The following is a 25,373-nucleotide window of genomic DNA, read 5'->3' on the forward strand; positions in this document are numbered from 1 at the left end:
AGGAGTCCAGAAACTACTGCCCTCTGGTCAAATCTTGCCCATCACTTATTTTTGTAAATAAAGTTTTACTGGGATACAATTGTGTGTATCTTTTTTTTTTTTAATTTTTATTTATTTATTTATTTATTTATTTATGGCTGTGTTGGGTCTTCGTTTCTGTGCGAGGGCTTTCTCTAGTTGTGGCAAGCGGGGGCCACTCTTCATCGCGATGCGCGGGCCTCTCACTATCGTGGCCTCTCGTTGCAGAGCACAGGCTCCAGACGCGCAGGCTCAGTAGTTGTGGCTCACGGGCCCAGATGCTCCGCGGCATGTGGGTTCTTCTCAGACCAGGGCTCGAACCCGTGTCCCCTGCATTGGCAGGCAGATTCTCAACCACTGCGCCACCAGGGAAGCCCCCTGTGTGTATCATTTATATACTGTCTGTGGATGCTTCAGCACTACAACAGCAAGAGCTGAGTAGGTGCAACAGACACCATATGGCCTGTAGAACCACAAATACGTACTACCTTGTCCTTAACAGAAAAGTTTGCTGACCCCTAACCTACTCTATCTTGACTGACACAATCATATTTTAAGACAAAATAGAAAAAAAATACAAACCCAAAGCATTTATAAAACATGACTTTTAGCTGTAAAACCTTGGGCAAGTTATTTATTACTTCTACAACCTTTTAGTTGCCTTTGTGTAAAATGGGAGTATTAACAGTATCTGCCTCATATGATGCTGTGATAATTAAATGAATTCTTGCATGTAAAAACCAGGAACCAGGAGGCTTGGAACAGCAATGCTGGAGCAGCCAGAAGTAAGTGCAGGAGTATGAGCTGAGGCATATAAAGCCATGAAGACAAGAACTCAGTACACTGAAGACACCCAATAAATGTAGGCAATTATTCCACTTACATAAAAATAAAATATATCTGAACAGAAACAGAAGACTAGAAGACAATAACAAATAACAGTAACCCTGGTTATCTTTTAAAATACTAAGAGATAGGATCAGGAATGGTTTTTTTTTTTTTTTGCTGCCCCATGCAGCATGTGGGATCCTAGTTCCCCGACCAGGGATTGAACCCGCGCACCCTGCATTGGAAGTGCGGAGTGGTAACCACTGGACCGCCAGGGAAGTCCCAGGAATGGTTTTTTTTTTTTCTTTTTTACCATTCTGTGCTTTAAAATTTTCTACAACAAACATAATAGATTTTATAATCCGGAAAAAATAATGAATGTTTTTTATAATTGCTGAAAATTTTTAATATTTCTGTCATTTCACAAAACATCTTTTGTTGACATTCTACAAATGATACCATTCAATAATGTCCCAATACTTTCTTCTTGTGAAGATAGTTTATATATCTGTAAAAATAAAAGACAGATTATGACACACTGACATATTCATGTACTACTGTCATTACACGAGCATGTATATGTGAATTTATTTATTACTCAATTATTGGGATAATGGTGTAAAATCACAATGTGATTAAAATATGGAAAGTAGATGACAATTCATCACTTACATCAAAAGTTTCAATTGCAGTTATGGTGATAACTCTCTAAACATAGAAATACATTTGTACCAATTTTAAAAGCATACATATAGACATTAACTTCATACTACATTTTACATTTCAAATGTACTGCGTAAGATATAGATATTTAAAATTATCTATTCTTTTAAAAAGAATGCATCAGGCTTCCCTGGTGGCGCAGTGGTTAAGAATCCGCCTGCCAATGCAGGAGACATGGGTTCGAGCCCTGGCCCGGGAAGATCCCACATGCTGCTGAGCAAATAAGCCCGTGCACCACAACTACTGAAGCCTGTGCTCTAGAGCCCAAGAGCCACAACTACTGAGCCCATGTGCCACAATTACTGAAGCCCGCGTGCCTAGAGCCCGTGCTCGGCAACAAGAGAAGCCACCGCAATGAGAAGCCTGCACACTGCAACGAAGAGTAGCCCCCGCTTGCTGCAACTAGAGAAAGCCCGTGCACAGCAACGAAGACCCAACATAGCCACAAATAAATAAATTTATATATCTAAAAAAAAGAATGCATCAACTAAGTTTTTAATTATATGTTACATAAACCTGCATTTCCAATGCTTTGCATCTATAATTATTTTTCAAGTAACTTTTAATTACATTAACCTTTCTTAAAAGTTAAAAAAATATATAGAAGCATTGGTGTTCAATAAGCAAACAGTATTATTCCACATCTATCATGCTCTTTCTAAAAATACAGGCTTACAAACCTTTGTGACTTCCGTAATATTTGTTATTTCAGGGAGATTTTTGAGAGAAACTTGATGACCTTCTACCTGAGATATTAGGTATTCTTGATTTATTTGTTTTTCTCCCTTTTCAATATAAGCAATCAGAACTGAAGTGTCATTTGCCGAGATACCAAATTTTTTCAAGGCCTCTGAAATCTAAGGGGGAATAAAAAGACAATAAAACCAGTAGTTTCAACATCTGAAATCTCTCCCCATTTGTGCTCTTTCCTGGTCAGATTCTTATTTTTCATATCCTAATGGTTTTCTCTATCTACAGTTTAACAACAATCCCTTCCTAATATCTACCAGCTCTGCCTCTTGAGTCCTCCCTGCTCAAAGCTGCGCCTCATTCCCATACATTCGAGCCTGGACTTGGCACGGTGCACAAACACCCACTCCCCCTGGACCTAAGTGACCCTCTAGCCGTGCACTCCTGCCCTCTAGCCAGTCGAGACTGTTTGGGGCTCCCGTCATTTCATACTTTTTTGCCTGGGCTCACACTTTGCCCTCTGCCTGGAGTGCCCTCATCTTTCAAGGTCCAGCTCAAATGTCACTCCCCTTGCACTTTCCTCCTTACAGAATGAATTGCTTCTTTGTTCCCACAGATTTGCATTATTATTCCCATTATATCAATTATCTTAGGGCATTTGGACTTTGTCTTGTTCATCTGCCTTCCTCAGAAACATTTGTTTCTTCTGCCCCTACAGCTGGAACAGGGTAGGGGACAGATGTTTATGAATTGTACAGTCTCCTGAGTTATTTCAGTGATCTCAAAGAAACAATAGTTACCCAGTAATTTTCCCCCAGGTACTGGGGAATTCTATTACCACACATTTTCTAAACTTTTCAAACATCTGTATTTTAAACTATGCCATGGGTTTCCTAACTTTTCTCTTGATGTCAGCACTTGATTGTGTTGTTAATAGTAGTAGTAATACTAAAACTTCGTCAGCAAAATTACATTTTTTTTCAAATGTGCCCCAGGTAGAATGTTTTTAACTCAATAACTTTGATTACTATCAGTATCTCAAACCACAAACTCTTCCTATGCACTGGGTGTGTGAGCATGTGTTAAAGGGCTGTTCTAGGTCCCAGGCAGGCTTCTGGTGTATGCAAAAGACATGGGTTCTATCCTCAAAGAGTTCATGGGGAGAACGAAAGATACACATGATAACACACAAATATCCATGCCTAATTTTTATCATTAGATTTAAATATCATTTAGAGTGATCTTCCTGACTCTATATGGTCAGGAAGGACAAATAAAACTATCCTCACTTAATTTAGCTAAACTTTAGTTTACTCATATGTGAAGTGACTCCAAAGCTTATTTGTCTAGTAAGAGGCAATGCTAAACCTCAACTCTCTGTCCAGCATTCTTTCTTCACTATTATTTTCGTTTGTTACTAACAACAGGTTCCAACCCAACACTGAGTACAAAGGCTACCATGACAAGGTCAAAAGATATAAAATAAGTAAATTCCATATTAATTACATTGTTATTTGGGGAAAGATTGAAAATAATTTCAGTAGATAGAATTCTTGTCTTCATTTTTCCCAGTTTGTAGAGGTGAACTGCTTTGTTTGCTGCCACAAGTATCTGAAATGGATCGACAGTCTACCAAAGAGAACAAAAAGAATTACATACAGAGAATCTGGAGTACTCTGAAGACATATGCCCTATATCATGGTAACTCCAGTGTCAGGCTGTTTTACAATTCCTATGGACTACATTTTCAAAATTTTCAAAATCTCAAGGGCCTACGGTGTTTAGAAAATCACAGAATTTTACAGCTGCAAGCAACTTAGATAAACAGTAAAAAGTTTTAAAACAACACTTATTGAGGGCTATTATTATGGGAAAGGCCATATTCTCAACATTTTACCTTCATTTTCTATACTTCTCAAAACTACCCTATGATATCTGTATCATTATTCACATGCAATAGATGAGGAAACCAAGGCAAGGAATGAGTTGGAATTCCAGTTCTGTCACTTACCACCGAGGGAACCTGGGCAAATTCCTTAGTCTTTTATCTGTAGAAGCAGATAATCACCATATTTACTTCACAGGGTTATTGTGAAGATTAAGTGAGTTAGCGGTATATGTAAAGAACTTAGAACAATGCCAGGAACCAAATAAGCACTATATAAAGGTTGGCTACCACTTGCTCAAAGTCATAATAAATGGCATATCTGGGATTTAAGTCCTGCTGATTCTACCACTATGCAATGTCTCCTTTACAGAGATTTTCTAGTTCAGAAGAGAAGATGGAGATCCAGGCATCTGCCATCACATCAGAGCTAGACCACCTTTCACATCTCCAAGGGCAGGCCCTGGCACTTTAGCTTCTATTCACTGTTAAATTCAAGGCTGGCCAAATCTGATTCCACTCTACAGCTTGGACAAGAACTTTTTACCTGAAGATAACAATTTTAGGCTAACCTATAATGTCATGAAAAATCATCATATTCTTAAACTCCCCATATAGTTCACTCATTCCCACGAGTACTTACCACTGTAGGATTTATTAATGAGCCATCAACGGCACCTTCCATGGCCTTTTTTCTCAAGTCTCCAGCATTTTTTACATCTTTAAATAACAGAAGGGTCACACTGTATTCGGGAAATAGGTTCAGCTGATGTGTTAACTGCATTTCATCGATAAGCAGGATTCTATTGCACAAGACCAAAAGACCAAAAGTTAACAACTGTAAGTCACTAACAAACAAATATCCTTACTAACAATTAAATATATTAAAGTAACTTTAATAATAAGATGTAGAACTGTTAAACTAGAAAAATCCACCCCAAAACATTTGGCATTCTCATGAGACACTGTCTTCCTAACCCTGCTCAAGCTGTTTCTAGCTTTCTTTGCCATTCCTGGGAAAGGATCAAGGTGGACACCTGGCCCCCTGGCTGTGCAGATAAGGCAGGCTCTGATGCAAGAAGGGCAGCTTCCCAACAGACAACTAGGAGCAGAAAACCAAAAATTTTTTAGACCACAGGTTACTTATAGCATTAAGGAAACCTCACTCTAACTTGGTCTTTTTAGCTTTCTGATCTCACCATTTATTTATATTTTAGCAGAACCTAGACACAAATATAAAGAAAATAATCTTATAGAAGAAAGTATGACACAACTCAAAGATATTCATTTCACACATGGTAATTCAGCCAAGAGGGTACAATTCTTAAATAATAATACTGACCCTTTATAGACGTAAATTTAACAACAAAAGGACATAAAAGACAAATAACTGGGGCTTCCCTGGTGGCTCAGTGGTTGAGAGTCTGCCTGCCGATGCAGGGGACACGGGTTCGAGCCCTGGTCTGGGAGGATCCCACATGCTGCGGAGCAACTGGGCCCGTGAGCCACAACTACTGAGCCTGCGTGTCTGGAGCTGTGCTCCGCAACAAGAGAGGCCGCGACAGTGAGAGGCCCGCGCACCGCGATGAAGAGTGGCCCCCGCTTGCCAAACTGGAGAAAGCCCTCGCACAGAAGCGAAGACCCAATACGGCCAAAAATAAATAAATAAATAAATAAATTTATTTATTTAAAAAAAAAAATAACTGGAAAGACATAATCTATCTTTGAAATGGAAAAACTAAGCACTGCAAAAATCTGATCTTTAAAACAATTTCAATTAAAGTCCCAATGAGATATTTGGGTGAGGCAATTTTATAGGTTCATTTTATCCTTTTACCTAGGTGGTTCCATTGCTAGCATTTTTCTTATGGAATAAATTGGCAATCTGAAGATTTATGTAATAAGATGTCCTTCTCATCATCCTAAGAGTAAAAAGTTGAAAACCTACCTAACTAGTAACAGGGGATTGGTTTTTACTAAACAACCACTAAAAACTAGTCTTGAAGAGTAGTTAAGGATGTGTAAATATAGCAATAAATAACATTAAGTACTTCACATCTGATTGGAAAACAAAACACAAAATGTGACATAAATTGTGGGTTTTTTAAAAGATACACAAAAAGAAAAAATATTGAAAGAAAAATACAACAAAAAGTTATCCTTGACTTGCTGGAATTACATCTGATCTTTTCTGTTACAAACAGGAAAGAATAAAATTTGTGAATAATGTCCTAGCACACAGCAGTTCAACCTTTATTATCATGATAACGTCCAATGGAAAAAAAAGATGCAGACAGAATGTATACCCAATTATACAAAAAGATGCACTCAGAAAGCAAAAACATAAAGGAAGCACACCAAAATACGGCCATCTTGGATAGTAGAATTGCAGGTAATTTTTATTGTTTTCTATAAAAAATATTTTTGTGTGTATCTTCTGAATTTTCTGCAGTGTGCACACAAAATATAATGAGTACATATAACCAGGGAGGAAAAAAATTTTTGTGGTTTTTGTTTTTACACTAGGGGAAAAAGGCCCCCTAGCAAACGACAAAATGGTTTGTTTTGTTTTATATAATTCACTCAGGTCAGAAACTTCGAATCATCATTGGATACTAACCTCTCACTCAAATCCCATATCTAATCCAAAAGTCTTGTCAATTTTTAAATATCATCTTGACAGCTCCAATTCTCTCCTATACCCCTGCCACCACCGTAGGCCACCATCTCTCATCTACATCTGTGACCTCCTAGAAGTGGTCACCTCACAATTCCTGCCCTCCTATCATCCAACCTCCACCCACGGGCGTTCCAAACTCTATGATCTGGGCCCTTCCTCCCTCTTCGGCTTCCTAGCGCACCCCTCCCCTGATCGCGCTCATTCCGCCACCGCCGCACTTGACTTCTCAGCTTCAAGTCACCAAGCTCCCGCCCCCGCGCGCCCTCTAGGACAGGCAGTTCCCCTGATGCAATCCTCCCTCCCTTCAACTCGCCGGTAAGAGTCCATTTACCAGCGCGCCCAGAACCCAGGACTAGCTCCCTATTCCACGAGCTCCTCTGTCACAATTTTGGTGAGTCGCGGCCTTATCAGGATGATGTATCGTCAGCTGATACATCAGGGAGAGACTAAGCCGATCATTGCCGGGCTGCATCTCAGGGCCGGGACTCGGGAGGCGCTCGATAAACGAGGACGCCGAGAATCACAACCGTTGTCTAGAAAATGGGTGCCGGGACTGCGTCTTCCGTTCCCGCCCGGCCAGCTCTTGCTCGGCGAGGACTCACCGTCGCGCCCCTGTTCGTCTCGTAAGATCTTCCCCACGGAAACAAAGCCCTGAACTTCCGGAAGATCGCCCTCAGCTGCGCCCCTTCTCCGCCCTCCCGGCACACCCTTCTTCCCCGGCTTGAATCGCATCAGCGGACGCGAAGGAGAGCCGGGGCTCCGTCCGCCACTTCCGGCGAGGGAGGAGGGGAGACTCCTCGGGCGGGGCCGGAAGCTGAGGGATGGGTGTGGGTCTTCTCCCGGTCCTTAAGCACCTTGGCCTTGGGCGAGAGGTCCTCAGTTTCTTCCCGTGCAAAGAAAAGTATTGGCTCCAATGAGCTCTACGTACGTCTCCGCTGCTCGAGATTCAACAGTTCTTTTTCGAGGCAGGCGGGATTCAGTTTGCTTCTTGTTCTGGGTACGCTCACTGGGGGAAGGATCTCCTGGAGCCGAACGCAGTCGGCGACCTACCTGAGGTACTTCAGAGAGAGGTGACAGTACGTTAATGGAATCAACCTCTTCATCCAGCAGGCTCACAAATTTGACTTGTCATCCTTAAGTGCATCAGCCTCCAAAAGAGGAGGTAATCCGCTGAACAGGCTGTAGAGAATTATTTTCCATGTTTTTTATGCTTGGGGCTCATGTTGGTCAATACTTTTCTTTAAACAAAAAGACAGGTAAATAACAAATAGGGTGGATATATGCTATGGAGAAAAAACCAGAGGAAACGGGGTAATGTCAGGCCGTGGGTATTACTATTTTAAATAGGATGGTTAAGAAAGATCTCTCCAAAAAGGGCCATTTGAACAGTGACTGGAGGAGGTCTGGAAGCAAGTTCTGTGTGTATTTGAAGAGCAGCATTCCAGGCAACAAAGGGTGTTCAAAGGCTGAGACAGATGTGGCCTTAGCCTATTTAAGAAAGAGCAAAGAACCTTGTGGCTTGAGCACAGTGGGAATATATATGGAAAAAAAAACTGTTCTGACAGAAGACTGGTATCCAGATTATGTAAAGAATTCCAACTCAAAAATTATGAGACAACCTAATTAAGAATAGGAGACATTTTTGAACAGACTTCACAAAAGATATTTGAAAGGCCAATAAAAACTTGAAAAAATGCTCAACATCATTAGTCATCAGGGAAATACAAATTAAAAACATAATGAGATACTACTACATACCCGTAAGATGACTAAAATTTAAAAGACCTTACAATTTTTAAATACCAAGTGTTGTCAGACATGCAGAACTGGAACCCTCACACGTTGCTAGTCTGAGTATAAAATAGTATAACCACTTTGGAAAAGAGTTTGGCAGTTTCTTAAAAAATTAAATGTATTCTTACCATACCCAGCAGTTTCACTCCTTGGTATTTACCCAGAAGTGAAAACGTGTCCACACAAAGGCTTGAACGAGAATGTTCATAGCAACTTGACTCATAATAGCCCCAAACTGGAAACAACCCAATGCCCAACAACACATCAATGGATAAACAAATTGTGGTAAATTGATGTCATGAAATACTATTTCGTAATAAAAGGAATGAACATACTTGCAACAATACTTGCAACATGGATGAATCTAAAAACATGCTCAGCAAGAAAGCAAGAAACTAAAATTATGTTACTGTATGATTCCATTTCTATAAAACTATAGGAATTGCAAATTTATTCTAGAGTGACTGAAAGCAAATTAGTGGTTGCTAGGAATGGGTAAGTGGGAGACACTGACTGAAAAGAACCCCCAAGGGAACCTTTGCAGTGAAGCCAATGTTCTATATCTTGAATGTGGTGTTAGTTAAAAGGGAGTATGAATTTGTCAAAATTCATCAAATTATGTACTTTTAAAGAGTACATTTTATAAAATTATGCCTCAGTAAAGTCAATTAAAAAATAGACATAGAGAAAAAAAGTTGTCCCAGTTCAGTGACTTGTCTGTGACCACCAAAAGCTGGAAACAACCCAAGTGTTCATCAAGTGAATGGACAAACTGTATATCCATACAATGGAATACAACTTGGCAGTAAAAAGGAAATCAACTATTGCTACATAAAATAACATGGATAAATCTCAAAATAGTCATGCTGAAAGAAAAAAGCCAGACATAAAAATAGTGTATACTGTATGACTCCATTTATATAAAACTAATTTATAGTGACAAAGCAAATCACCGGTGGCTTGGGTAGGGGGCCTGGGGTGGAAAAGGCGAATTACAAAGGGGCACTAGGAAACTTTGGGGTAATATCAATAGATGTGTTCTATCTTAATTGTGGTAATGGTCTCATGGATGTATACATGTCAAATTTATCAACCTGTTCACTTTAACAGTTGTACAGTGTATCATATGTCAATTATCTCTCTAAAGCTGTTTTAAAAATCATGAGACAACACTACATCTGTATTAGAACAGCTCAAAGAAATGAAAAAACTGACAATATAAGTAAGAATGTGAGCAACTGGAACCATTCCTGTGTCATGTGAAAATAACCCCCCAAATGAAACATGTACTACTTTTTGTTTTAATATATATATTTTTTATTTTTGGCTGTGTTGGGTCTTCATTTCTGTGCGAGGGCTTTCTCTAGTTTCGGCAAGTGGGGGTCACTCTTCATCGCGGTGCGCGGGCCTCTCACTGTCGCGGCCTCTCTTGTTGCGGAGCACAGGCTCCAGACGCGCAGGCTCAGTAATTGTGGCTCACGGGCCTAGCTGCTCCGCGGCATGTGGGATCCTCCCAGACCAGGGCTCGAACCCGTGTCCCCTGCATTGGCAGACAGACTCTCAACCACTGCGCCACCAGGGAAGCCCCGAAACCTGTACTTCTTGATAAACTGTTACTTGACGTCTCTGTATTCCTAAAAGGTATAAATATTTGTAGGATCTCAATGTCAAGTCAGTGGAAGAGCTCTGGTACTTCTTGGTCTCATATGCGTGGTTGAAAAATTAACAGCCATGACTGCCAGATTTATTAACAAATAATAAATTTATGAATTTTATTATTTTTAAATTTATTTATTTATTTATTTTTGGCTGCATTGGGTCTTCATTGCTGCACACAGGCTTTCTCTAGTTGTGGCGAGCAGGTGCTACTTTTTGTTGCAGTGTGCGTGCTTCTCATTGCGAGTTGTGGCCTGATATGTAGCATTTCCTCCAACTCTAACAAACATGGAGGGATGGCTGAGAATGGAGAGGGCTTGGTATGGAGGCCCAGAGTTTAAGTTGGGCTCTAGTCAGCTTAGAGAGTGCTAATTAGGTTTGCTGGCAAAGGCAAAACAGGGGAGTGTGGTCCAGGTGGCAGATGGCACCTTCAGGGAGGAGGAGGAGGTTGAGGGAACCTGAGACCATTCTTAGAACCTATGTTTCACATAACAGGAGATATAAATGAAATAAATGCTAAATAGTGATACAAGGTACCTTGTAGAAAAAGGAGTAATTCAGTAGGGGGGTAGGGTTGGGAGAGAAGGCTTTACTGAGGAGAGGGGACTTCAAGAATGATTTGTTCACAGAGGCTATAGGAGAGCCATTATAGCCAAGGGAACAACCTGAAAGACAAAGATACCGTGGCATAAACATGTATAATATTGTGGTCAAGAAACGGCTGGCACACTGAAGAATGGAGTGGAACACAGCAGAGGCTTTGAAAAGTCAGCTGGGAGTCAGATGACACAGGGTTCTGACAAGGAGTTGGAAATGGATTCTGAAGGCCGTAAGCCATTAAAGATTTCCAAGAGGGGAATAACATTAATGAGCTTGTTTTAGGACATAATTCTGGGGCAGTTGTTAGAATTACATTAGAAAGGTGGTTCAGACAGGATCTAGATAGGGCCTACCTCCATAGCGGGAGTGTTTGTAGTTGATTTTGTGGGTCCAAATCATGACTTAGGGCACTGAATGGCCTACACTTCTGGGACATGATACATAAAAATCAAGCTTACCAGACTGAGGTTAAACCCAAAACCAATTTAAGTGGCAAAGTCTCATTACACTGGCTAGATTGAACTCATGCCTATATCTCTACTCTTTACTCAAACCCTACCAAGAAGATAAGACTCCTAAAGATTAAGAACTCACAAGAGAATGGGAGGGATGATGAATGGTAGACAGAGAGAGAGAGAGAGAGAGAGAGAGCGCAATAAAAATTTCAAAGATATTAACTCTCAGAATGGAGAAAAATAAAACCTAATCGTGTGCAGCAAGGGGAAGCTAAACAAAAAAGTCAAGGTGACTGACCACCTTATTACAAGTCTACCATACACTTCCATCAGCTCTGAGTGCCTCAATCTTAAGTACTAAATGACAGGCAAAGATCACCAGATATTTCAAGATCACATCTAATGGGAGAGAAAGGCATCAACAAACAGGAAAAAACAAAAAACAAAAACAGCTGACACAGGGAACAGAAGAAACTTAAAAATTGATAACTTTAGAGAGAGAAAAGATAATGCATTCATTTAAAAAAATAAAAGAATGAAGTGCCTGGGAAAAAAACCATTCAGAAAGGAAGAGCTAGCTCTTGGAGATTAAAAACATATAGCAGGGGGCTTCCCTGGTGGCACCGTGGTTAAGAATCCACCTGCCAATGCAGGAGACACGGGTTCGAGCTCTGGTCCGGGAAGATCCCACATGCCGCGAAGCAACTAAGCCCGTTCACCACAACTACTGAGCCTGCACTCTAGAGCCCACGAGCCACAACTACTGAGCCCACGAGCGACAACTACTGAGCCCACATGCTGCAACTACTGAAGCCTGCGCACCCTAGAGCCCGTGCTCGGCAACAAGAGAAGCCACCACAATGACAAGCCCGTGCACTGCAACAAAGAGGAGCCCCCGCTCCCCACAACTAGAGAAAGCCCGTGTGCAGCAACAAAGATCCAATGCAGCCAAAAATAAATAAATAAATATATTTAAAAATATATATATAGCAGAAAAAATATGTATATAATATGTAGCAGAAAACCTGAACAATCAACAGAAGGGGGGAAATAAAGCTGAGAAAATTCTTGTGATTTAAAGAAAGGAAGAAAGGAAAGATTAAAAATGGAAAATAAAAGAAAAAATATAATTAACTTAGAGGTACATTTCAGAAAATCCAATCGTCAACTAATACAAGTTCCCCAAAAAGAAAATAGAGAAGATAAAGTGAAAAGAAAATTTCCCAGAACTGATGCACATAGCCTGCTAGATGGGAAGACCTCACTTAGTATCTAGCATTATGAATTTAAAAAATACCCACACTAAGTCATATCATGAACTTTCAGGACACCTGAAACAAAGATCCTAAAGCTTGCAGAAAGAAAAATTACAGGTCACAAATAAAAGTTCTGGAATCAGAATAGCACAAGGCTTCAAACAGCAACAATGAACTATGGAAAACAATGAATAAATGCATTTTAAAGTGCTTACCTACAATTGTACAGTCTATCAAACTATCAATGCAGTGGAAGAATAAAATAAACCCATTTCAGACATGCAAAAGCCTCAAAAAATTTACATCCCATTAATCCTTGGGAAACCATGGAAGGATATGCTCCACCAAACAGGGAAGTAAACCATGAACGCAGCAGCTGTGGATCCAGGAAACAGAAGAGGGGCATAAGAAAGGACCAGGGTGAAGGCAAAGAGAAATCTCAGGGCAAGAGCTATGCCCCAGGTGTAGAGAACAACCAACGTGCCTGTCATGTGTTGAGCTGCGCTCCCGCAAAAGTTGTATGTTGAAGTTGTCCTAACCACCTGGACTTCAGAATGTGACTGTACTTGGAGATGGCATCTTTAAAGAGGTAAGTTTAAATGAGGTCATTAGGGTGGGCACTAATCCAATATGACTGGTATCCTTATAAGAAAAGGAAATCTGGACGTAGACACAGAGGGAAGACCATGTGAAGACCAAGGGAGAAGATTTACAAGTCTAGGAGAGAGGCCTCAGAGGAAACCAGCCCTGCCAACACCTTGATCTTGGACTTCTGGCCTCCAGTACTGTGAGAAAATAAACATCTGTTGTTTAAGCCGCCCAGTCTGTGGTACTTTTTTATCGCAGCCCTGGCAAACTAAAAACAGTGCCCAACCTAGAACAGGTCAAGAACAAGTCCAATCAATCCAGGAAAGATTTCAAACAAAAAAGAATCTGATGTGTTTACCCTATCCACACTGAGAAATGTTACAGTGGTGTTAGAGATTTGGAGGATGAATTAGTGATAGGTTCATAGGAAAAGACGCAAACAAAAATGAAGGGGACAAAATGGTGTAAGAATGGAGACATACTCGTACACGATGGTTCAGAGGTGAATGATACTTACCTAGCAAATAACATAAACTTAGAATACTGATTTAACCAAAAGTTGGGAAATAACTATCCTGAAAAGATGAGGGGAACAGAAGTGTGTATGTGGACAGATGATGTGAAAGAGCTAAATTCTCATCTTCCACAGTAGGAAGTCAATAGATAGTATCAGAAACTGAAAAATCAAGACGTGGTAATATAAGCCTAGTATTTAAATATGGAGGCAAATATTAGAAAATAATGCTAAAATTCTTAAAGTGGTTGCCTTTGGGTAGAAAATAATGCAAAAATACTTAAAGTGATTGCCCTTGGGGAGTGACAATCAGGGGATAGGGCAGGGGTGCTGATGGGAAGACTACTCTTTTTCGTAGAAATCTCGGTAGAACTATTTGAATTTTAAACTATTGGGTTGGCCAAAAAGTTCGTTTGGGTTTTCCGTAACATGCTGCAGAAAAACCCAACGAACTTTTTGGCCAACCCAATACTTACCTGTGTTTTTTTAATAAAAATAAAAAATTTAAAAGCTTAAACAGACCACTAAAGACCTTTATAAAAGGTTGCTCGTCCCTTTAGCCAGAGGGCTTTCAGTGGTGTGATGTGAGCAGAAGCCGGAAACACAGTGTGTTGAAGAATAAATGAGACACGAGATAGCAAAAGGAGACTGGTTTTCAATAAGCTGTTGATAAATGAAATGGGATGGGGACAGAGAGGACAACACGATCAAAGAAGGTTTTCAAAGGTGGCAGTGCTTAAGATGACACTTCTGCTGGCAATGTCCTCCTCAGAAACTGCTTGCCAAGGAACTCCTTAAAACTATTAGATTAGCTGGACTCCCATGACTGTCCCTGGTGGTTCTTTTTTTGCCTCACCAGTTGTCTTGCTGCTCCAGTATCTTTCCAAGGGAGAATTCACGATGTATGCGAAGGAACAATTCCACAGAGCAGCCTTCTGGCAAGAAGAACTCTTGTATCTCTGTTAAATGTGGCGGGCAGGAAGAAACTTTCTGAGCCACCACCTAGATGAAAGGTAGCAACCTGACTGAGCTCATCAGACACAGACCAGGGAGTAGCTGAGTTACAGCACTTCCTTAGGGTCAGGTTCCACATGATGTTCATTTATAACACAGAACAGAGAAAACAACTATCATATGCAGTATCAGACTTTCCATGATACAACACTTCAAAATCAGAGACTTAAAAAATGAAGCCAATTTGCCCAAGTATTCATCAAATATTTACCAAGGCTTATGATGTCATGACAGTTAGACCCTTTCTTGAGCAAACAAAGGTTTCTGGCTTCCTCTACAACTAAAAATAATTAACACCTCCCACATGATCCAGCTGTGTGTTCCAGAGGTAAACTAGCAGAAGGGGCAACTTAGAAAAAGTCAAGGTCAAGGCACCATTCCACTGTGAGAAGCATGTGGAGAAAGACTGCAGCAGGTTACGTTCAACAAGGAAGCAACAACACAAGGAGCCACGCAAGTCTCCCCAGATATTCCAGGCTTTAAATGTCGCACCCTATTCTGTTCATCAAGCAACATTTATAGTCTATAAGAGCTTTCAAGTTTTCTGAGTAGCTCCACCCAGTTGATAACAATTACCCTGTCAGGTAAATTACCCAGCATTTAGCATTTACGTTTATCAATTGGTCTCTCCTGCTCAATTGACAATCAATCCCTAAAAGTTTATCCAGTGTTAGATGGTGTATCTGACAATTCAGTGAAAGGAAATTGGTCAAATCCAACAATAGACTGCCAAAAGAAAGAAATGTCTAATCACAAAAATACTACAACTAATTACAAATAGTGATTAGGTTCTAAAGAGATTGTCTCCTAGGTAGATTTTAATAGAAATCTTGAACAGTTTGGGGTGGGGGGGGAAGATACCCTGATGATTGGGTAATAACAGAACATGACAAAAACACTAAAAATTTTCTACACACACATACATACACACACACACACACACACACACTAACATTACAAGTCTAGTCAGAAGGAAATACACCAGAAAAGGAAGATAGAATTTTTAAAAATAATTTACAAGGGATGTTCTTTATTACTTTTTATCAGTTCTAAAATGTCATCCTCCTTTAAAAAAATTTTAGACTGGAATGACAGATTATTTCCTTCACTGTTGTAAATACTGCAAATTTATCAGCGGAGCTAAGTATCAATATAATTTTTCCTTAAGCTCGAACACATAAGGGAGCACTAAAATAGATTATAAACCTCATTTGACCTGATCTTATAAACAGTCACTCTGGCTGTCTTCAGTCCTGTTCTGTCTCCAGATAGATTTCCAGGGTAGGCTTGTGTCACTTGGTCCATCTATAGTAGGTCGGATAGGGTAGTCTGTAGTAACTGCCAGGATACCACCTTCTGTTCTGCGCTGCTTGACTGGCATTTGGCTTTACAGTCCAAGAGTACCTCCTTTGTAAACAGTCCTCTCCGTGGAGACCAGGAGGAGGAATATGGCCTCTCTGGTAAATGTTCTGATTCTGTGAAAATTTTCTTAAACAAAACAAAAGTAATACACCATTATTAGTTTTAATAAATATATATAATAAGCTTTATAAAATTATACATAGATACTCTGGTTCTACTGTTTTCTACCTGTATGATTTTAGCAGATAAAATTCCTTAATCTTTGGATTTCGTAGTTCTTTATAAAATGGAGCTAATAATACCTTCCATCTTCATGGATTGTTTTGAAGGTAAATTAAGATAATATACTTCAATTACCCACCACAATGCCTTGGCACACTGTAGGTTCCCAGAAGCCTCTCCACCTTTCCCTATAGAGATAAATGCCCATACTATTCTAATCAGATACATTCTCTCCAAGTGTGGCAGGGTTGATATGAAACAGAATAAGCTATTTATTTTTGAAACCGGGAACCTACTTTCACTTTAAAAGTAAATACATACATAAATTAATTATAAAATGTAGAAATTCTAACCATGGCACATGCAGCAAATTTGGAAAATTAAAATTTAATTGTTTCAAAAGCAACATCAGTAAATCTAATATAATCATACAAAAGAAAATTTGGAAATCTGAGAAAAGTAAACACCCCCAAAAACCCCTCAATCCCACTTAATCTAAGTAAACTGGTTAATATTTACTTTTGGTCTTTTTCCCCCAACATCTTTTTTTGACGGCTGAATCATAACCTATTATTTTCACTTATCATAACTAAGCTATCACTTTCAATGGCTTTATAAAATATCATAGTACGGATATAATAATTTACTTAGCTATTCTTCATCATTAGAAATGCAAGCTGCTACCAATTTTTCCACTACTGTAAATAATGCTGGGATTAACATCCCAGAACATATACAACTGTATCCTAAGCACCTAGTCCAGAGTCCGATACATAGTAGGGAGTTTGAGAAATGTGCTGAATGATTAAATGCATGTACATTTTTCCATATTTTTAAGTATTTCTGTAACCTCATGGTGGAATTACCAGGTATGAACATTTTTATGGCTATTACAGTTATGTTTCAAAAGGGCTATACCATTTTTCAGTGCCCCTGGCAACACAAGCAACACCTTTTTGAAATGTTTACATCTGCTAAAAATGCCAAAACATCTTTCTGAAAACTGAAAGTTTACAATGTGCTAAAGTACTTTATTAACTCATGTAATAATCAACAACAATCCCAAGGTATATGTTATTAAAATTTTATTTATAATATTGTTAAAATTTCCATGTAACTGATAAGAAAATAGGAATTTAGAGATCTTACTCAACATCACATACAGGGTGAACAGCAGAGCCAGGATGCAAACCCAGGTCCAGCCTGACAATCAATACACTGGACTGCCTTGTCAAGAACTTGCTAAATTAATAGCAAAATAGCAAAAACTGTTGTTCTTTTAATTGTACTGAGGTTTTTCCTGTTTCCCGAGTAAAAGTGTGTTTGTGATTTATGTGTTCAACCCCTTTGCAAGTTTCTCTACTGGAATTTTACCATTTTCCCTATAATTTGTATTTACTCTTTAAATAAAGCAACCTTCTTTATTCTGAAAACTATACCACTATTAATGCAGCCTAAGAATGTAAGATCCTTTCTGACACTCACATCAAATTATTGGCTTAAACTAAGTTTAAGAATCAATGAAAATTCCTAAGTCCTCTTCCCAACTGCCTCTGAAAAATCACCTATTCCCCCTCCTATACTTGATTTTCCAGCCCTAAATGCAAAATATGGAACAAACAATACCTCCTGGTTGACACTGATCAGCAAGAAAACACCAATTCTTCACATTATAATGTGTTTGCACTTATTTATAATATTAATTTCTATTTCAATGCTAGAAAAAGGGAAAGCAGAGATACCTTTCTGATTGCTGCAAATCTTGGGTCTGGGTATGGAAATGCCGAGATGTTGGGTAACCTGGGGTCTGATGTAGGTTATACTTAGGTCCTTTGGTTAACAGACTTATTAGCTGTGTGAACTGGTTCCATCATATGCGCTGAGTCTTCAAAACCACTTGTTCTGGATACACTGGAATCCCGATTCTTCAAACAGAATGTTTCCACAAAATATTACTGGTCTGCAAATTCAGTAGCCAATTTAGTGACTATATATAGGTCCGTGAAAATAACAATTCCATCCTCCCCCCATTTCTATTTATTTAGGTTTCCTCAAGCAAGTAAACAAGCTACAAGAAGAAGGGATATGTGCAACTTAAATGACATAAAAATAGATCTTCCTAACCACAAATATCACACATAAAATGCAACTTACTTTCTGATGGGACCATTCCGAAGGTCTTCAATGTAGTTTTGTCTTTCTAAGCAATGTCCACGGCTCCTATTGAATACTGAGGAGCGGATGAACTGTTAGAAATAACTGTACAGAAAGCAAATCTTTCCCAGAGAAAGCAGATCAAAGCTGAAATCCAGGGACTTCCCTGGTGGCGAAGTGGTTAACAATCCGCCTGCCAATGCAGGGGAAAGGGGTTCGAGCCCTGGTCCGGGATGATCCCACATGCCGCGGAGCAACTAAGCCCATGCGCCACAACGGCTGAAGCCCGCGTGCCACAACTACTGAAGCCTGCGTGCCTAGAGCCCGTGCTCCGCAATGAGAAGCCACCGCAATGAGAGGCCCGCGTACCGCAACAAAGAGTAGCCCCCGCTCGCCGCAACTAGAGAAAGCCCGCACAGCAACGAAGACTCAACGCAGCCAAAATTAAATTAATTAAATAAATTTAAAAAAGAAAAACAAATGCTGAAATCCACTGACTAATTATTCAGGCTGTTATATCTCGCTATTTCCAGATACATCCCTTTATAAACTTTTGGTAAAAGGTTATCTTATGTCAGAACAAATGAAGTACAAACTTTTCTCTTTTTCCAAAATGTGAGAAATTCCCCTACACTTCTACCTTTAAATTTTATAAAAAGGGAAAAGTAGTGACAACCCCTATACTTACATTCAATTGCATCATCTGGCCACATGCCTTCTACATCAAATATCTACAAAACAACAAAATTCGAGTCATTTGTAAATAAAAAGAAAAGAAAATCAAGTTTTTGCAAAAAAGGTCCAATTTCGCTTTACAAATATAGATATAAAAATCCTATGAAAATATCAGCATATCTAATCAATAATTATTAAAGAATGATATATACCATGACTACAAAAAGGCTTTATTCCAATGATGCAAGGATAACACAACTTTAGAAAATCTATTAATATAATTATTTACATTAATACAACAATTTAATTAATAAATGAAAGAGAATAAAATACAGGACCAAACTGGCAGATGTTAAAAAGTTATCTGATAACATACAACAGTCAGTTTCGGTCAAAATGCTTTGTACACTAAAAACAGGAGACTTAATATGACAGAGTATTCATCAAGAACCAACAAATAACAAAAGACAAATTAGGACAAATATTAACATCATATCTAAAAAACCCTATCTAACCAACCATAGGAGCCAGAAACTTAGGAATCACCATCACTGACAGCTATTTCTCCCTCACCCTCATCCTCAACCCACCACCAGTGCTGACAATGATACTGCCTACATACCTCTAGAATCTGTCCACATCTTTCCACCAAAATGACCACCATACCCTGGTCCAAGCCACCATTATGCCCAATTTCTACACAAGTCTCCTAACTTGTTTCCGCGCTTCCTCTCTTTCTCCCTGCAGTGTATTCTCCACTCGGTAGCAAAACGATAGGTTGAAAATGCAATTGGGTATGTTCCACACACTCACCTTCAACAAAAAAAGTTCAATGGTTTTCTATTACTCTTCAAGTCTGAAACCTTAAACATAAGCCTGCACGATCGAGCTCCTACCCACACTTGCAGCTCCATTATAATGACATGCTCCCCCAACAGCCCCACCTTCCTGGCCAGTTCCTCCAACACAGCACATGCTTTCCTCTTATAGGGTCTTTTGTTATTCCTTATGCTCAGAAATCTCTCCCCAACGTCCCTATCTGGTTAATACCTACTCATCCTTCAGATATCAGCTGAAACATCCCTAAAGAAACCTTCTCTAATCTCCATGATGAGATCAAATCCTCCCTAAAATATGCTCTCATGGTACCATGTCCCTCTCCTTGGCACTTGTCAGAGTTGTAATTCTACATGCAGAGTATGATTCTTGATTATCTATTCCCTCTCTGGACTGCTAGAATTCACAAAGGGCAGGTCAAGTCTCTTCACTCACAAAATTTCACAAGTCTTTTTGCTAGCACCCAGCACAGTGCTTAAACATAACAGATGCTCAATAAGTATTTCCTGCATGAACAACCATACATTGGTACAGTGTAGCAACACCCACAAAAAGCATAAGGGCATAAACTCCTTGATGCAGAAGTCCCATTCTGAGTGAAGTTAACTGAGACAAAGCATATATATTCAAAGATGTTCACACAGGAATGTTCATTACTTTGACGTTTTATAATATCAAAAACTTCTGACTTGTATATGTTCATCAGTAAGCAAAGGAACAATGCAGCCTTAAAAAATTAAATAAATAAACCAATGGGACCTAATGAAATTTAAAAGCTTTGGCACAGCAAAGGAAACTATAAACAAGACGAAAAGACAACCCTCAGAATGGGAGAAAATATTTGCAAATGAATCAACAGACAAAGGATTAATCTCCAAAATATATAAATAGGTCATGCAGCTCACTATTAAAAAAACAAACAACCCAATCAAAAAATGGGCAGAAGACCTAAATAGACATTTCTCCAAAGAAGACATACAGATGGCCAAGAGGCACATGAAAAGCTGCTCAACATCACTAATTATTAAAGAAATACAAATCAAAACTACAATGAGGTATCACCTCACACCGCTTAGAATGGGCATCATCCGAAAATCTACAAACAGCAAATGCTGGAGAGGGTGTGAGGAAAGGGAACCCTCTTGCACTGCTGGTGGGAATGTAAACTGATACAGCCACTATGGAGAACAGTATGCATGTTCCTTAAAAACTAAAACTAGAATTACCATATGACCCAGCAATCCCACTACTGGGCATATACCCAGAGAAAACCATAATTCAAAAAGACATATGCACCCCAATGTTCATTGCAGCACTATTCACAATAGCTAGGTCATGGAAGCAACCTAAATGCCCATCGACAGATGAACGGACAAAGAAGATGTGGTACGGATATACAATGGAATATTACTCAGCGATAAAAAAGAACGAAATTGGGTCATTTGTACAGATGTGGATGGACCTAGAGACTGTCATACAGAGTGAAGTAAGTCAGAAAGAAAAACAAATATTGTATATTAATGCATATATGTGGAGCCTAGAAATATGGTACAGAAGAACCGGTTTGCAAGGCAGAAATAGAGACACAGATGTAGAGAACAAACGTATGGACACCAAGGGGGGAAAGCGGGGCAGGGCGGGGGTCAGTGGTGGTGAGATGAATTGGGAGATTGGGGTTGACATATATACACTAATATGTATAAAATAGATAACTAATAAGAACCTGCTGGGACTTCCCTGGTGGCGCAGTGGTTAAGAATCCGCCTGCCAATTCAGGGGACACGGGTTCGAACCCTGGTCTGGGAAGATCCCACATGCCACGGAGCAACTAAGCCTGTGCACCACAACTACTGAGCCTGCATTCTACGGCCGGTGAGCCACAACTACTGAGCCAGAGTGCCACAACTACTGAAGCCCGCGCGTCTAGAGCCCGTGCGCCACAACAAGGTAAGCCACTGCAATAAGAAGCCCACGCACTGCAATAAAGAGTAGCCCCCGCTCGCCGCAACTAGAGAAAGCCTGCGTGCAGCAACGAAGACCCAACACAGTCAGAAATAAATAAATTAATTTAAAAAAAAAAGAACCTGCTGTATAAAAAATAAATTTTAAAAATTCAAAAATAAATAAAAATAATAAATAAATTAATTAATTAAAAAAAAAAATGAGGTTGGAAGACTGTCAAAACAGCACACAGATCACACACTCAAGCCTCGGAAGATAGGGAACTGCCTTAAGTCCCCCACTTCGGATGACATCTCCCTGCCTCACAAGTCTCAGTCCAACTGAGCTAGCTTTCGCAAGGGGACGGAGCTGGATCAGGAGCTGCTGCTGCCATATCTGGATCAAGTTCCAGTTTTGGTCTCTCATCCAACACCTAGCCAGACTCGCCTAGCACCTCAGCTGAGAGGAGCAAATTAGGATAGCTCAAAGAATAGGCCTCATACAGCATCAGCCTGAAGGAGTTTATGACCCTGGAAGAAATGGATCAGAAAAAAGGATCCGGGGGACTTCCCTGGTGGTGCAGTGGCTAAAGACTCCGCATTCCCAATGCAGGGGGCCCGGGTTCGTTCCCTGGTCAGGGAACTAGATCCCACATGCATGCCACAACTAAGAGTTTGCATGCCACAACTAAGGAGCCCACCGACTGCAATTAAAACTCGGCGCAACCAAATAAATAAATGAATAAATAAAATAAAACAAGTATTAAAAAAAAAAGATCCGGGAGTGTGTGATCTGTATGACACACTTTGTTTATGAGAACCCAATTTGATTTCTGCTGTGTATGCAGATCACCTGGGCTGTACAGATGACTGGCTGATGAGATCCTTCACGTGCCCCTCCTGCATGGAGACAGTTGATGCAGCACTGCTTTTGTCCTATGAGACTAACTGAGCCAGTGTCTCTCACCTGACTTCAAGTGAACCATCATTTTTGGTGGTTTTGATCTTTTGTCGTTGAGCCCAAAGAGCCAGGGATTAGGAATTAAGATCATGCATGAAAGTTTCCTAAAAATTCCTGAACGGCTGCAGATGTTGGGGAAAAGCACGTGATATTTTAGAAATTTAGGGGGAAAAGTAGGATGGTATTTTTATGTAAAGCCTTCACCCAGTGTTTAAAAATATAACTGTTATTTAGATCTTGTTATTCCTCCAGTACATAGGAATTGTGTAAAGTGTTACAGCAGCTATATATGTTTAAATTGTGTGTCGAAGATTAGGATAAAGATAGTGGTTGTTTTTCCTAAGTGAGATAACTTTCTTCTTCCCCTACCCAAATTATTTTCTTTTCTGAAGTTGCTGGCATTTGGGTCAAGGTTTTATTAAAAGCTACATTTTATAACACTGGCACAAAAAAAGGAGTTTTAAGCTGGTTTGCATACTTCTTTTTTTGTTTTAGAATAAACATAGAGCACTTATTTTTTACTTTATAGGAACTCCACAAATTAAGGTCCCATTGTTCTTTTGCTGTGATTGTTGTTACAATTGATGTTGCTGTTTTCTGTCTTTGCTGGTTCTTTCTAATCTACCATTTGTCATTATTGGCATATGATCATCTCAGGGTCACAAGATGGCTGCTGTAAAACCAAGTATCATATTCTCACAAAACAAGGAGGAAGCAGAAAAAGAGCCCAAATGGTCATTTTCCTAATGCTTATTTATCTTTTTTCAGAGAAAAATATCATTCTCAAAAGCACAATAACAGCCTTCCCCTAATTACTCATTTGCCAAAACAGATTGATATGACCATTCATAAGACAATTCATGGCAAAGAGGGATATGATAATGATTGTCTTAGCCTAACAAGGATTTATCCACTCAAGCTGAATGCTTCACTCCTCAAAAAAGTCATAAAGTTCTATAAGCAAGGAAGAACTACTAAGTGACTGTTAAGTACACCATCAGAATTGTTTGTCCAAGACCATACGATACGATTCTTTCTTTCCACTGGAAATGGAATTCATTGCCTTAGGTCTTTTTAAATAGTGTACTATTACTGTTGGGGCTGGCTCTGTGCTTGAAAACCAGTTGAAAACCAGTTATAACCTGTTACAAGTGCTATATCTGTTTGCAGTTAAGAAATGCAGAATTCAAAGTGATCTCCTAGCTTGTAAGCAAACTGAGATTCACTGTCCCTCTTCTATAAAAAAAATGAGTTAATGTGTCCAGAAACTAACTCTAGTAAAGTGGGGTTTAACATTACCCCTTCTTATGAGTTTCTTCGAATTATTTTGGTTGTTAACATGGTGAGAATTAAAAGTCAAGGTAAATTTTAAATATTAAGAATTCTGATTTATTGAGCTTGAATTATACCACCATGCTTATGTAAAAATGAAAGTGGCACCATGGTTAAACTGAGAAAAGTTTCTCAGTTGTAACAATTTTGATTTATTCTTTCCTGTGACCTCCTTCCCTGTTGTCTTGAACCACAGCAAAAGGATACTGCATGTCTTCTTATTGTAGTGCTGAGGTTATTGAAGTTATATAAAACACATCTCAGTCTCTGTTTCTTGGAAGGAAAGTCCTGCTAGTTGACTGACAATTCTAAGCAGGGAGAATTAAGAGAAATGTGTTTCATGTTTTGCACACAAATGAAGAATTTGTATAATCACGACTTCACAGCTGTGATCTCAAAAAAGAAGGAATTTCTCTCTTTCTATTTTTCTTGCAATTAACGTAAGAACACTCTGAATCTCTAAGCTTCTGAAGTGTTAGTAGAGATGGTCTAGTAAAGATGTAGTTGTAATGTTTTACCCATTTAGCATGTGTTTATTTTTCCTTATGTACTCCAAGGTGACATATGTGTTCAGCTCAGTGATATTACAGCTAAAAAAATCATTCATTAGTAAAAGGAAAAGCAATCTCAACCTAACAAATCAGAAGTGTTTCTTATTATTTTATATTGAGTTGAATATTTGACTCTTAACACTTTTTGCTACATACAAAACACAAGTCTCTTGAAGGGTTCTTCATAAGTGCATTATACAAGAATTTAGTATGTCATAAGCACTTAAAGATTTGATATTCAACTGTAGTAGTATCCATGTTGGTTACTTTTCTTACGAGCCCCATGATGAGTTTGACAAACACTGAAAGAATTAGAGTATCAGGTTCTATTAAATTGTTACATGTATCTTGCTTAAGTTTGTGTTCATTTATTTATATCCAACTACATAAAGCAAATTTGGAGGAAAAACAGAATAATAAATAAATAAATAAATAAGAATGAGGTCTCCAAATATTGTCAGAGGAAGATGTCCTCCATATATTAAATTATAAACCAGAATGTCTAAACACTATACCATTAAATCACATGTACAGTCAGTTCTGTATATCCAACGGTTCCATAACCTGCAGATATGGAAGCCTGACTGTACTACACCATTTTACATATGGGACTTGAGCATCCGAGGATTTTCGTATCC

General features: G+C 39.2%; 1 protein-coding gene and 1 pseudogene across 3 annotated transcripts in view; one reads left to right on the forward strand and one right to left on the reverse strand.

Moving 5' to 3' along the window:
- The window catches only part of LOC133074654 (EKC/KEOPS complex subunit TPRKB-like), a 32,037-nt gene extending 24,450 nt beyond the window's left edge, over positions 1-7,587 (reverse strand). The window contains exons 1-5 of one of the 3 annotated variants that reach the window (XM_061168586.1): positions 7,427-7,587; positions 4,788-4,947; positions 3,766-3,888; positions 2,250-2,426; positions 1,306-1,354 (exon numbers count right to left, since the gene is read on the reverse strand). In XM_061168586.1, the coding sequence (XP_061024569.1) occupies positions 1,306-1,354; positions 2,250-2,426; positions 3,766-3,888; positions 4,788-4,928 (490 nt within the window). In that variant the 5' untranslated portion in view covers positions 4,929-4,947; positions 7,427-7,587. The other 2 variants (XM_061168584.1, XM_061168585.1) reach the window with 2 other exon arrangements.
- Positions 7,588-12,911: 5,324 nt separating this feature from the next.
- On the forward strand, positions 12,912-22,843 carry LOC133104989 (RING finger protein 11-like; annotated as a pseudogene).
- The last annotated feature ends 2,530 nt before the right edge of the window (positions 22,844-25,373 follow it).

The sequence above is a fragment of the Eubalaena glacialis genome, chromosome 14 (assembly GCF_028564815.1).
Source record: "Eubalaena glacialis isolate mEubGla1 chromosome 14, mEubGla1.1.hap2.+ XY, whole genome shotgun sequence".
In the NCBI taxonomy this organism is placed as follows: Eukaryota; Metazoa; Chordata; class Mammalia; order Artiodactyla; family Balaenidae; genus Eubalaena; species Eubalaena glacialis.